Source organism: Rhinichthys klamathensis, unplaced genomic scaffold (assembly GCF_029890125.1).
Source record: "Rhinichthys klamathensis goyatoka isolate OS25496 unplaced genomic scaffold, OSU_Roscu_1.1 h1tg000027l_1, whole genome shotgun sequence".
In the NCBI taxonomy this organism is placed as follows: Eukaryota; Metazoa; Chordata; class Actinopteri; order Cypriniformes; family Leuciscidae; genus Rhinichthys; species Rhinichthys klamathensis.
The window spans coordinates 850,613-865,818 of record NW_026606577.1 but is presented as its reverse complement, the minus strand read 5'-3'; the positions used below and the strand labels follow the sequence as shown (position 1 = coordinate 865,818).

The 15,206-nt window shown below is 38.5% G+C and overlaps 2 protein-coding genes across 3 annotated transcripts; one reads left to right on the top strand and one right to left on the bottom strand.

The window, feature by feature from the left end:
* Positions 1-1,270: 1,270 nt before the first annotated feature.
* Positions 1,271-5,327, top strand: prlhr2b (prolactin releasing hormone receptor 2b). 2 transcript variants are annotated; one of them, XM_056243881.1, is made up of 3 exons: positions 1,271-1,433; positions 2,923-3,378; positions 4,596-5,327. In XM_056243881.1, the coding sequence occupies exons 2-3, from the start codon at positions 2,951-2,953 to the stop codon at positions 5,230-5,232; spliced, it is 1,065 nt and encodes a 354-aa protein (XP_056099856.1). In that variant the 5' UTR covers positions 1,271-1,433; positions 2,923-2,950; the 3' UTR covers positions 5,233-5,327. The 2 variants fall into 2 exon arrangements, with proteins under 2 accessions (XP_056099856.1, XP_056099849.1); XM_056243874.1 differs by having other exon boundaries at positions 2,920-3,378.
* A 4,415-nt stretch (positions 5,328-9,742) lies between these two features.
* On the bottom strand, positions 9,743-14,752 carry brf2 (BRF2 RNA polymerase III transcription initiation factor subunit). The gene is made up of 6 exons (XM_056243850.1): positions 14,618-14,752; positions 14,204-14,353; positions 14,062-14,121; positions 11,959-12,280; positions 11,701-11,878; positions 9,743-10,374 (listed from the first exon to the last, which is right to left on the bottom strand). Exons 2-6 carry the CDS (start codon positions 14,349-14,351, stop codon positions 9,778-9,780), a joined length of 1,305 nt encoding a protein of 434 aa, XP_056099825.1. The 5' UTR covers positions 14,352-14,353; positions 14,618-14,752; the 3' UTR covers positions 9,743-9,777.
* Positions 14,753-15,206: the final 454 nt, after the last annotated feature.

Here is a 15,206-nt window from a genome sequence, read left to right as displayed (position 1 = left end):
CGAGACGGAAACCGGTTCAGCGAAGATGTAGAACATTAAAGTCACCATGAAATCAAATGGAAAAATATATATTTTTAAAGGATAAAAATATATATTTCCATACAAATCATTTGTTTTGTTTTTAAATTCATATACCGGCATTATCTTTAATCAAAATTACTTGTTTAGGCTAGTACGGGACGTACCACTGCGGAGTAGCCCAGTACCTGCGTCGACATAAACAGAGAGAAGTAGATACAGTTCTGTTTATGAACCGCGAGTTCGCCAAAAGTTACGGACTGCGGCTTTAAACTGATTAAAACATAGACGACTGAAAACAATCACGACAAAATGTGTGATAAAAGCACTTGCAACAAATCAAGTATCAGAAGCTGAGCAAATAAAAAAGAAACGGTGCAAATGGTGGTTTAGTTTAGTTTTAGTGTTTTTATATATATGTCATCAGAGCAGTTGTTTGCCTAACATGTGTTTGTTACTGGCAGCACAAAATAGCAGATTTCTGGCCCTCAGGCAGTAGAGCTCATCATTTAAGACTAACCACATGACATAAGTGTGAGTAAATTAATACAAGCTCATTATGCTTGTTATTTTGACCTCTGGGCTTGTATCAAATTAGCATTTTTCCAATTTTACTTTATTTTTTGGATTGGTGGTGTTTTGTGTCAGTGGTTAGCAACTATTTAATGCTTCTCTGCCTGAAGGAAGTTGTTCAACTTTACCCCAAAATTTTAATTCTGTCAGCATTTACTCACCCATATCTCGTTCTAAACCTCTGTTTTCTTACACGAAAGTAGACAAGGAGGTTAGTCGTGGTGCTATCCATATTAATTGATCACTATCAATCAGTGTTAGACAGTTTCATGTGAAAGCTCTTGACTTTAATCGACTGCAGCTCCATGGCTTATTGACACATGACGTCAGATGTAAAACTTGAGATCCACAAAAGCTTTGCAGAAGAGATGGGAAAATGGGGGGGGGGGGGGGGGGGGGGGGGGGGGGGGGGTAGCCTATTCTAATTGATAAAATAATTGTAACCAAAACCGTTTCCTTGCACTCCTTTGATGAGTTTCGCGCCTTAATTATACCCCCTTTGTGGATACAACGTTGTTGATATATTCTTATACACATTTTTTAACCAAAACCTTTTTTTTTTCAGGAGAGTTCGAGCTTTAATTGGACCCCTCCCAACCCTTCCATTCGCACCCGCAACGGTCAGGGTGACAGAAGTTGCTGGGCTTTAGGTTTGCTTGAGTAAACGAGTGGTAGTTGTGGTGGAGCACTTGTTCCAGCAGCACACTCGGTCTCTCTGATTTGTGTGGTTTGTTTCTCGGAGCAGAAGCTGCGCATCAGATGTTGAGAGACACTCGGAGAACCACACCGGAAAAACGCTGCTTTCACACACTTCTCCGAAACAGGAATATTCTGTGTCTTAGGTAATGTAGCTTTTGTTTTTTATTCTAACGCAAATATCCTGAAGTCTCGTTGATCTACTGCTAATTTGACTCTACATCGAATTCTCTTATACATTTTTGTGAAATGATATTTAAAGAATGCATATGCTTTATTATATTTAGAAGATCCCGGGGCTAGTTGTCACAAGGGCTATATCTCAGTAGGTTTTGATTAAAAAAGCAGCATTGGCTCTGCATGTTCGTTTCAAGCATGTGGACACGAGAATATCTTTTTAGTTCAGTCCTGAAATAAAAAACAACCCTGCAAAACTTAACAATAGATATGTAGTTGTGATAGCTGTATTATTGATTGATTGATGGATTGATAGATTGATTTTATTTTTTAAAGAATTCACCATCAAATCTACATTTTGGCTACATGTATCAAGGGTGGAGAAAGCTATGCATCTGTTTAATTTAGCAGTTTGTGTGTGCTAGAATGAATAAATGTAAAAAATAAAATACCGTAATTAAAAAACACTCTATGGATGTAACCGACAACAGAAGACTTTATTTCTGACTGGTGAAAAAAGTTCCATTATCAGCATTATTACACTGACAGTAATGGTATTGCAGATTCACACCCATAAATAACATAATTACCCTGTCTGGTACTAATTCCTTCTCAAACCATATAAATCCATGACCTTTATTCTCATGTATAGTCTATATTTATTAAAGTAGCTCTTTTATCTGCTGTCCTCCTTAGATGATTGTGATAAAATGCTGTCCTGATGAATATGATGAAATTCTGTGATTCAAAATGTCTTTAGAGATGTTAATGAACTCCAAATGTATGAATTTTGAAAAGTACAAATATTCCATGCAACCTCTCAATGAATATGATCATACAGCCTGCATGCAAATGATTGATAGAAGAATAGTAAAATTCAGTTTAAAACAGTTTAGCCTGTTGCACTGCAAGAGATCTCAACTTTCTAAAAGAATTTAATGTCAACTTAACAGAAATATCTCATAATTCTTCCCATATCCACCATGGATGTTTGAAAGGCGGCATTTTATGAAACTGCAAAGTTTCATTTTTGCACAACTGAACTCAGCAAGAACAGAGAACACAATGCCAATTCATCAAAATGACCGGCATCTGAGTTTAAACAAATGTTGCATTTACACAGATGACGTGAGTGCAACATTTGAATTTAAGCAGCGTTTGCCTGCTAAGTTTTGACATTCATCATTCTTGTTTGTCTGACAGTGAAAGTAGATTAATGTAGGAAGATTACAGAAACTCTTTTGAAAAATACATCACAGCAGCAGGCACACTGTCGTGTTTTAAAATGCTGGGATGCTGGAACAAAGTGAACTAGAAGGCTTTTTACGACCTTCATTTTCTATAGTCGCTTTCATACAGGTACATTAAAGCACTTTGATTCATAAATGAGCAGTTATGTAACAAAATATTCAAGACTGAGTGAGACCTTTGAAAACCCCTTGTGTTTTCGTCCAGCAGGTGGAGACAGAAGTGTTTTGACTGAAGGATGGAGGGCTCTGGTTGGCAAGGTGGAGAAGAGCCTCCTGGAAGCCACGTGTACGAGGTGATGGTGGTCCCAAACTCCACGTCCCCTCACAGCTTTCCCTTCGCAGACGTAGCCCTGCTGCAGACCTTCAAGCCGCTTATCATCCCCTGTTACGTTCTTGTGTTGCTGGTGGGCGTCTTTGGCAACTACCTTCTGATCTACGTCATCTGCCGCACGAGGAAGATGCACAACGTCACCAACTTCTTCATCGGTAACCTGGCCTTCTCGGACATGTTGATGTGCGTGACCTGCGTCCCCTTCACGCTGGCCTACGCCTTCAGCGCTCACGGGTGGACGTTCGGACGCTTCATGTGTTACCTGGTGTTCTTGATCCAGCCCGTCACTGTATACGTGTCCGTTTTCACCCTCACAGCCATTGCTGTCGACAGGTGAGTGCGGCCACCTGACCTTCTAATGATTTCACTAATGGCTCAGGCGCTCGATATCAAAGCTGAGTGGGGTTAAAGTGGGTCAGCTCACTTGAGATGAAAGGATGTCCAAAAGATGCGCACCGAATTATGGTTCTTTTGAAAAGGGTTTTGCGTCTTTGGAGATCATTAGAGGTCTCTAAAGTGAAGTCTGCAGTTTGAGAGAAGGTCACTCACTATCCATGCTGTTTCCCCACTACTGCTTTGATGTTTGTTGACAAAATTGAATTGTTTCTTAACTCACAAAATATGTCATATTTCACCCTGTAAATCCCATACAGATAGAAATAATTATATTTTATTGTAGGAAAATGAAGCCTATTTTAAGATCTTTGCATTGTAACATTATTTCACATTTTCTCATTACCATAATTCAAAAAGTATTTTTACTCTAATCTCAAAAATAATAATAAAAACAAATAGTAAAAAGTTATAATATTATTAAGTTATAATAGTATTTTAAATGTTGTAGTAGTGAATTAATTTACGTTGATTTAAATCAATAAAAATCAATCTATTACTGCGTTTTCACTATAGTTAAAATAACTATATTGATTGTAAATGTAATACTGTATGTCCAGATGAATTACTTGAAGTATTTGAGGGTTAAAGTGCTAAATATATATATATATAAATATACATAAACACACAATCATATTAATGGTTCTGAATATAGGGTTCATTATCTTTATACAAAACATGATTCTTTTTTATTATTTAATTTAATTTTGGGGTAATATCAAAAAAAAAATCAAAAAAAAAAAACATTACTGCATTTTTACTGTTGAAATAAAAAAAATAAAAAAAACATCACTGCATATTACTGTTGTAAAAATAACTATATTGATTCTTTTGATAATTAAAATGATATTTTAATATAAATTATTATAAATAATGATAATTATGTATGCATTATTTTATTAATGAGATTAACAGGAATAAAAAAAAAACTCAAATGTAAAATGTCCAGATGAATTACAGTAATAAGAATTTGAGTTTAAAAGTGCTTAATATTACAAAAAAATATTAATATGTTCTAAAAAAAAGGCTTAATTTTCTTTATACAAAACATAATGTTTTTTGTAATTATTTGATTTGATTTGGGGGTAATTTTTAAAAAGAAGAAAAATAATGAAATATATTTTATAATATAATATAAAATCTGTGTGTTGTAACAGGTACTACGCTACAGTTCACCCTTTGAAGAAGCGAATCTCAATGGCGGCTTGCGGTTACGTGCTGTCTGGGATCTGGCTGCTGTCGTGTGTGCTAGTCGCTCCCGCTGTGGCCCACACGTATCACGTGGAGTTCAGAGAAGAGGGTCTGACCATCTGTGAGGAGTTCTGGTTGGGCCAGGAGACCCAGCGGTTGGTGTACGCCTACAGCACACTGCTACTGACCTACATCCTTCCTTTATCCGCAGTCTGTGTCTCTTACTTCTGCATCTCCGTCAAACTCCGGAACTGCGTGGCCCCCGGACACCGCACGCGGGACCAGGCCGAGGCCCAGCGGGCACGCAAGCGGAAGATCTTCAGGCTGGTGTCTCTAGTGGTGGCGGCGTTCGCCGTCTGCTGGCTGCCCATCTACGTGTTCAACGTGCTGCGCGACATCGACATCCGCCTCATCAACAAGCGCCATTTCCTGTTGATCCAGTTGTTGTGTCATCTGTGCGCCATGAGCTCGTCCTGCTGCAACCCGTTCCTGTACGCGTGGCTGCACGACCGTTTCCGCGCAGAACTGCGCAAGATGTTCACCTGCCACCGTCGCATTGGCATTCCCGCCAACCACTGCGCGACGGCGAGCGTCGTACTATGACGTCAATGTGGGCTTCAGAAAAGATAAAAACTCATGAAGTGCAGTTTAATAAAGGCCAACAAAATGTAAATACAAGAAAAGACATGATGGATGGAAACACTTGAGGCCCCTCACAGCGAAATCATTTTTCACACAAAAAAAAGTTCAGCGGTATTCAGTTAACTGTAAAGGGTTTCACAGTCAAAGACCCAGAACCAGATATGATGAATGAAGACCCGGAGTCAGAATTATAATAAATTGAAGAAAATATTTACTGAAGATAGTTTGCAGTTTCATCAGCAGAAGTCAGCTTCAAGACTCACACAGGAGTTCGTAGGCCGCCCCGCTTACAGTTACAAAGATCACAGCAGTAATGCCATACACCAAGGTCTAAGCTACGTCCTTGCTTCAGGTTGCAGTTTCTGATTGGCTAAGAAATAGATAAACATAGTAATTTTCCACACATATACAGATAGACGGAAGCATATCTCCATCGATTATGCGGCTGACACTCGGACCCTGAAGTTAGGCGCGTCGTGACCTTCCAGGTCTCAGATTTGGGTTGCTGGGCACCAGCCCGTCCCGAACAACAACTCGGTCAATCTCCAATAATGCCATTGGTTCCTTAACCTGTAACCAAGAAGACTAACACACACATCGACACACAGCTTTTCCAAGGTTGGATTTGGCCAGGCTCTAACTATAAACAGGAGAGTCCTCTCAAAACATCAAGATAATGTGTTCTTTCTCTCAGGGAGAGCTACACTTTAGTCTAACTGGAAATAAGGCTTTAACAAAGAAATGGTCCTTTAAACTATTGGGTTCAATGACCTCTATATGTTTTAACATGTTGAAGACCTTTCTCAAACACAAACCAAGTCCATATTTCATTTCTGGAAGCCGAGCTAAATAAGCAACCTTGATTATAATCACTCATTACATATACATTGAAGCAGCAGTGCATTCCAGAATCCATAGCGAACATCCCAAATGAACTGTTGAGTATTTCCACATCAAAGACGGTGGAGCTGCAGAGCCACAGCTACCTATTATGAGGTGTTTACTAGCCGGAACGAACTTTTCTGGAATGTTTGCTGTTCCGAACTCCCAAAACGAACTTTGTTTTAGCGTTTGTTCGAAATAATGTCACACCAGTTTGTTCTTCAATTTAGCTTGTGGGATATCGGGGTCTAGTTCAGGAATAGTTCACCCAAAAATGAAAATTAGCCCTTGATTTACTCGCCTTCAAGTCATCCTAGCTGTAGCTGTATTGCATCTATCCATGATAAAAGTGCTCCACACGGCTCTGTGGGGTTAATAAAGACCTTCTGAAGCGAAGCGATGCGTTGGTGTAAGAAAAATATCCATATTTAAAACTTTATAAAGTAAAATAACTTTTGAAAACGGATGTCAAAAGTCAGGAAAGGTATTAGGTACTAAAAAAGGTAAACGGAAAAGTTTTTCCTTTGCATTTTTTCACGTACAGTTAAAGGAGCTGTATGTAAGATTGTGGCCAAAACCGGTACTGCAATCACTTTCAAATTACTGTAGAGCGGTGTATCCCCTCCCCCCTGACTCGAGGTTGCCAGATCGGCTGCATTTTTTTATCCGACACGTGTGTAGCTGCAGCTGTGGTAACTAGAGCAGAGCTGGCAACCCGGATGGCGCAACACTACTGACTTCGTGATTGGTAGATAGGTGGAGGGTGGAGCAACAGACCAAAACACAACATGACAACATCAACATCAGTTGAGGGCTGCAACTTCACTTTTTGAATGACAATATCCTGGCCGGACTACTGTTGTCAGTGATATAAGTATTTGAAATGAACATGATTTCTCAATGTCTAGTGGCATATCAGGGCCATTTTATGATTAATTCAAATAAATTTCTTACATACAGCTCCTTTAACAACGTTGTCAAAACGATCCCCAGTCACACAGATCCACGAAAACTATTTAAAAGGCTGCATTATTCATTCCAGGCCAGTAGTTGGCGATGTCACTTTGCAAAGAAACACTAGGTGCTCATAGACTGAACACATAATAAGCATGATGTCACAGTTTTCTCAAATTCGTGTTTTTGTAGTTTACACGGTGACGGAGATGATAACGGTATCGCTTTCAAAAACTTGCATTTGAATCCTGTTTCCAAAAGTTTGTGTTTTCAGGCCCCCAAAACGCTGTTGTCGTGTAAATGAATGGGCAAAAAGCATAAAAAGTTGTCCTTCTTTGTTGAAAATGGTGTTGAGTAAACGACTCCAAAATGCAAGTTTTACCATTATCATCTCTGTATAAACTAAAAAAATGTGCAAGTTTGTGAAAACAGTGACTTCATGCTCGTTTTTAGTCGTTTTCGCGGATCCGTGCGAATGGTTATCGTTTTGAGAGCATTGTCATCCTTAACGCAAAAAAACTCAAAGGACAAACTTTTCAGTTTTTTGTACATCGTTGTCGTGTAAACGTACAACTCCTGACAGATACCACATCTAGATATCTACTGTATGGGTACAATATGCGTCACATGACCAAACATGCGCCATCGTGTTCAAATACCTCAGTTTTCACATCTCACTACAACGTGAAAACGGCATTTTCAAATGGATCCACTTGATTAGTGTGGACATAGCCTAATGTAATTAAGGGATGCTCCATTAGGACGGCTGTGTTAACTCGACTGATTCATTACTGCTATTGATATTGTAACAAATGATTCTAAACTTGTTGGGCTGTTTTCAAAGGATCCACAAGGGTGAAATCACCATGAAATTGCATTCACAACCAATTTTTCTTCTGCAATGTTATGTTTCTATGAGTGGAACAGGATATTCAATGGATATTCATCTGGGAAAGTGTCTCTGGTGACTTCAGTTATTACATATCACTGCGAGATGACATTGCAAAAAAAGCTCTTTCTTTGAAATCATGCACAATAAAACCAGAAACCTTTCATGTTGACTTTGAGAGTCCCAGAAGCCTGTGCGCTCCAGTAATGACTACTTTTTTTACCATTCACTTTTCCATTACCAATTTGCTGCTTAAGAAGGAATTGTAATCATTCAATGCACCAGAGCTCTGTGAATGTGCAGTGCAACATGGCAACAATGTTAAAGTCGGATGCATCATGAGGGAAACCAACAAAAAAAGTAAACTCATCTGTGCTTCGAAGACAAAGCTTCTGCAACAAGCTGATTAAATTATTGCATGCTATCCATTAAAGAATAAATAAAGATTTACTTTTAATCAATTGGTGTTTTTTGGATGTTCAGTGTACACTACCATTCAAAGGTTTGGGGTCGGTAAGTCTCTTATGCTCACCATTTATTTGATCAAAAATACAGTACAAACAGTCAAAATAACTGTTTGCTATATGAATATATTTTAAAATGTAATTTATTCCTGTGATGGCAAAGCTGAATTTTCAGCATCATTACAATCTTCAATCACACGATCCTTCAGAAATCATTCTAATATGCCGATTTAGTGCTCAAGAAACATATTATCATCAATGTTGAAAACAGTTGTGCTTAATATGTTTGTTTAAACCATAATAACCAGACCCTGACTTGACGCTAAACACTTTTCCACATCGAAGACCGTTTTAATAAAAATGAATTTCAGTGTACGCACAATCTAAGATTAAATCTGTGCATACACACGCTTTAGAAATGAGGCTCAAGAGAGTCCTAACAACTACAGGTGTAGTAGATAATCACATTAACTACGGAAAGTAGCCTATGTTCATGCTTTCTTTTAAATAAATGCCAGCTGGGTTGATATTTTGTTATCTAATGCAATGACATTTAAAAAATTTCAAGTGTACAAATACCTCGTGTAAATGCATCAGAAATCAGAATACAAGTCCTTGAATGAGCTCCAATTGCCAGAACGCCTTTTATTCAAAGCAGCTATTGATCTTAAAACGAAAATATCTCCTGAAGGACCAGACAAATACGACAACATAATGAGAACAAGCACTTTAAATCATTGCCATTGTGAAGATCACACACCTGCAGGACAATTTAAATGGTCTGTATCACAGCCTCGAGCAAATGAAAGAATGAAAACGGCTGATATTAATGATTCCATCACACACACACACGACGTGAGCAGGAACAGCTGTGACTTGGACGCTAATAATATCAAGGTCTCGGAAATGAACTTTCCTGGAATAATACATTCGATGGACGATGGCAAAGGAAAATCCATTTGTTTTGGACACCGGGGCGTTAGAGGCTATTATTTACGTCAAAGGCATCCAGCATCAATCAAATCATATATGAAATCTCCGGCAAGATTATAAACTACTTCCTGCACCAGCAGCTATTCATTACAGCACTAACTAACTGATTCAAACCAGGATAAAATGGCATTGCTTTGCAATATAAAACAGTACAAAAATAAATAAATGGAGAAATATACCAGTTCAGACAAAAATATTTTTTATTAATGAAAATTCGTAAGATTTACAAAACAACTAAATTAATCCATGTAACAAAAAATAAATAACAATGTAACGAAAAACTAATCAGCAGAACTTAATTATGTGTAAACGTCGATATGACAATCACGCTTGCTTTAGCTCCTTCTGAGCCTTTACAAACGATTTAATCTCATCCGGAGAGCGAATGTATGATTCAATTTCACTGTCCGATATGTCTTCGTCTCCGGTCACTTCCAGCTGTGGAACGTCCACCCTCTGCCGCTTGCGACTCTTCACGCAGGGGGGTAAAAACAAGTGCCTTCTACCCCAGTGGCCAGCTGGTAGTTGACACTCCGTAGCTTCTTCATCAGCAGGATTCTCACATTCGGCCCAGTCAGAGTTCTCCGAGGAAGGCGGTTCGGAGCGGTTCGACTCGGATGGGTCATTGTCACATTCTGTCGTTTGGGTCTCTGAGAGTTGATTTTGCAGCTGTTGTTGGAATTTTTTAACGGCCCTCGAGAGCAAAGCCCTGCGGTGCTTCAGGATGTCCTCCACCAGCGTGGTCACGGTTTTGGGCTCCACTGGGACGCCCCTCAGCCACGGCAGCTCTCGGCCCAGTTTACACAGCACCTCCAGCAGCTCGCTCACACGCTTCAGGGCCGTATCTCGGCTTCTGCGCCACGACTGCTCCGGTGCTTTTCCAATCTTGCAGAACGTCCTGAAGGAGTATTTCATGCGGGCCTGCAAAGATTAACAATCGTGAATAATTCGATTAACATTTCCCTGCAGGAAAAAAACAGTGCCGCTGTAAAGTTTATGCTTTTTTTTGCAAAAAATAAAATTCACTTTCTTTTCGCCACAACACTCAAAGGTCACTCAAATAGAATAAATGCATGTTTACACTACCATTCAAAGTGTGGGGTAGGTATGGTTTTGTTAATGTTTTTGAAAGAAGTCTCTTATGCTCACCTAGGCTGCGTTTATTTGATCAAAAACTGAATTTAAAATCGCTGTTTTGTATTTGAGATTAAAAATTGAAATTATGATTTAAAAAAAAATCATAATTATGACTAATTGAAAATTGACTAATAGAAATGATGAGATTAAAAAGCCAAAATTACCATTTAAAAATTAGAAATTGAAATACTAAACTGAAATTATGAATTAAATTCAATAAGATAAAGTCGAAATTTACATACTAAATTTAAAATTGACATAAAATTTGACAAATCAAAATTGAGATCAAAAGGTCAAAAACTAGCATTTAAAAAGTCAAAATTTAAATACTAAACTGAAATTATGAGATTGTGATCATTTAAATTTAGTATGTCTTAATTTCGACTGTCAAATTTATGACAAATAAAAATTATGACATTGAAATTGTGAAACGAGTCAAAATGATGACAAAAAAGGTGAAATTGACATGTCAACATTATGACATACTAAATCGAAACTGAGATTAAAAAGTAAATTATATATGACTAAAAGATAAAATTATTACATCGAAATTATGAGATTAATGTCAAAATTGATTTAAAAAAATTATTATGACATTAAAATATGAGATCAAAGTCAAAATTGTGACTTAAAAGGTCTATGAGATAAATACAAATTCAAAATTGTCTAACTAAATTGAAATGACATACGAAGTCAAATTTATGACATTGAAATTATGAGACAATTTCAACTTTTTATCTCATAATTATGACTTAGTAAGTCATAATTATAATTTACCAAAGCATGATTTTTTCCCCTTATGTGACAGAAACGGCTCCCATTTCAGTGTCACATGATCCCTTTCAGAAATCATTCTAAAATGCTGATTTTGCTGCTCAAGAATCATTTCCACATTTATTTGATATATTTTGTAACATTATATTGATTAAAAGAGACAGTAAATACATTTATAAAGTGTCCTGACTGAATAAAAGCATTCATTTCTTGAATGGTAGTGCACACTTGTTTTATGTTGCCCGATTTTATTGTCTTACAAACTGCATCGTTCTCTTTGAACACAAATGTCTCGCTTTCAGAAACACACACTCATCAGAATACGACGTCACTCACCGAGGGATTCAGCGACTGCCAGGCCACATACACCGATCCCATGAGGAGAGGCAACGGCTGGCGTCCCGTCACGATCCAGGTATCAGCAGCAAGTTCAATCAAAGCAGACATCCGGTCCAGCAGCCGCTGGGGGGTTTCAGAGAGCACCTCCTCCACCTGTGTAGGACCCAGCTTAAAACTACAGAAACACTGCAAGTAAACAAACGGACTTTTACATTGACTAAAATATTGTGGAAGTCGTGACAGCGTCAGACTTACTCGTAGCAGAAGCTTTCCATCAGTTCTGTGATGCCTGTAGTGGTGGCCTTAATGTTCAGACTCTTTAAGAGCTCCTGATATACCGTGCCGATCACCGAATTGTCCGCCCCCAACAGGTAAGCAACGGTTCCCATGGCAACATGCCAGTTTCTCTGGCGACAGACGCAGAGTATGCAACAGCCTCCCAAGACTTCTTTCTTGGTTAAGGTCACATGGAGGAAGTTCGGGAGATTGTAAGCGCGCTCAAACAGACTCACTACTTCCGACTCCATGTCGTTGGATAACCTGAGTATACGGCACATCGCACGGACCCGGATGAAGCCTGGAGAGACAGAAAAAAAAGAGAGAAATTACAATCGCATAATACCGTCCATACAAAGTTCAAAACCATGAAAAGCCAGCAAACACTTTCACTTTGGTACTAAAACTATTACAAATAATTGTAGGTAACAAATAAAGCTGAAAACTTTAATATATTAGAAAAAAAATGTTTTAGAAATGCTGCCTTAGCACCTAAATGAGAAAAGTTGAAGTACTAAAATTACTAAAACTATAACAGAAATAAAAATAGGGCTTGTGAGAACTATTAAGAAAACTGAAAACATAGTAACATAAACAAGTAATATAATAGTACATAAATAAATACAAAAATGGCATACACCAAGACACAAGAAAGGGACTGTTTACATAACAGCAATTGGTAACACTTTACAATAAGGTTCCATTTGTCAACATTAGTTCACTGCATTAGTTAACATGAACGAACAATGAAAAGTACAGGGGCTGGAGAATGAAACTGAAACGCCTGGTTTTAGGCCACAATCATTTATTAGTATGGTGTAGGGCCTCCTTTTGCGGCCAAAACAACATCAGTTCGTCTTGAGAATGACAGATACAAGTCCAGCACAGTGGCCAGAGGGATCCTGAGCCATTCCTCTTGCAGAACTGTGGCCAGGTCACGATGTGATGCTGATGGAGGAAAATGTTTTCTAACTTGCTTCTCCAAAACACCCCAAAGTGACTCAAAAATATTCAGATCTGGAGACTGTGCAGCCCATGAGAGATGTTCAACTTCACTTTCATGTTCATCAAGTCACTCTATCACAAGTCTTGCTGTGTGTATTGGTTTCACTCTGGGCAGCGACAGTCCGAGTGTTAAGACTTCTCCACACCGTAACTCTCTCGTATGTGGGAAAGACAGTGAAGATGGACTCATCAGAGAACAATACCTGTTTCACATTGGCCACCGCCCAAGGTAATTTCCACTGTTGGCACCAATGACACCGACATCTGGCATTGGTACGAGTGACCACAATTTTGGCTATAGCAGCCCGACTGAATATTGACTCTGTGGAGCTCCTGATGAACAGTTTTGGTGGAAACATGAGAGTGGAGGTGCGTGTTTAATTCTGAAGAGAGTTGGGCAGCTGTGGTTTTATGGGTTTTTTTGGATACAATTCAGATTATTAGCTGGACATTCCTCTCAGACAACTTCCTCTTGTGTCGACAGTTACTCCTGTTGGACGTGGTTCGTCCTATGTGGTGAAATGCCGACATTAACTTGAATACCATAGCTTTGGATACACCACAAAGACTTGCTGTCCTGGTCACAGATGAGCCAGAGACGCACACCAACAAGTTATCCTCTTTTGAACTCCGATATGTCTCCCATTATGTTGTGTGGATTGCAATATTTTATGTACAGCTGTGCTATTGCTCTGCTAATTCAACCCGCACACTCTGCTCTTACTGATGGAATGTGAAATCAGTGAAGATCGGCCATCGGGCTGTGCATACGTGTGAAACCTTCAACACTATATTGGCTAGTGTTTCAGTTTCATTGTCCAACCCCTGTACCGCTAATGTTCATTTTTAAGCATTTACAAATACATTATAGTTCTATCTGTTAATATTAGTTGATGGACCTGAGCTAACATTAACTAACAATGAACAGTTGTATTTTTATTAGCTAATATTAACAAATATGAATAAATACTGTAAAAAAAAATTTTGTATTGCTCATTGTTAGTTAATGCATTAACTAGCGGGACCTTATTGTTAAGTGTTACCCAATGATGATTAAACGTGAGCCATTGATCTTACCAGCAATTAGATTTCTGCACGGTTTCTTGATCTCCTCCGTGGAAGCATGATAGGGCACAGCTGGATAAAATGAAACCGGTGTCAAAGCAGAAGCTTTCAAGCAGAGGATCAGTTCAAAGCGAAATGTCCCGTGCTGGGTTACCTCTGCCCTGGGTCTCATCGCTCAGTAAGGTAGTCAGAAGGCCCTCCTCGACCACTGAGCCACAGTCCTCACACACCCACTGCCTCTGAGAGTAAAGATCATCCTCCACCACACTGGACGAGCCACACTCAGGGCAACTGCTCGGCATTCCTGTATGAGAAGCACATCAACTATAGTCCACCATCACACTTAATGCAAGCAGAGCATTAGCAGATCTCTTTATGAGAAAACAGAAAATCTCTATATTCGTATTAAAGGCATTTAGCAGCAGCGCTTAGTTTCTGATCAGCAAATTACAAACAAGCAATGTTCTGCAATATGAAACAAACGAAAGAGAATCACACTGTTCCGCACGTTTCAGTACAAACAGACAATATTTATTATACAAATATCTGGGGATTTTGAAGATCTTACTGGTGGCAGTTGCTCTTCAAATGGTCGGTGGAGTATTAATATGGCAGACAATCAAAATGCGTTGCTCCTGTTATGCACATTACAAACTTCTGAAAGCGGCTTCTATCACCCTTCCTTTGCGACATACGTACGTTTGTTTTGAACGAGACGCCGCCGCGCTTCTCGATGACGTTATTGGTCCGGGCGGAAACAAGACTGTTGTCAATAAAAGTTCCTTTATTATGCAACTACATATGTTCGAAAAATAATAATAATAATAATAAAAAGTGTAAATAAAATAATAAAATATAAAAAAGAAATGTACAAACACTCTCATCATTAATACAGGTCTCTTTATATGACAAAACTTAACACACCAGCAAATAATATTCTCTTCTATGCATCTCTGACGTACTAAATATTATTTTTAATACTTTTGTAGTTGGAAATATTTCATTGTTAGTTAACAAGTTTCATGGGAAATTAGTGTCCGAAAAGATATAGATTTAATAAAATAACTGAGATTACAATTAAACTAATGTAAATGCAATGAGTAATATATCAAGTGTGAACTAGGGTAATATTATATTAACCAGTTATCATTGCGAAT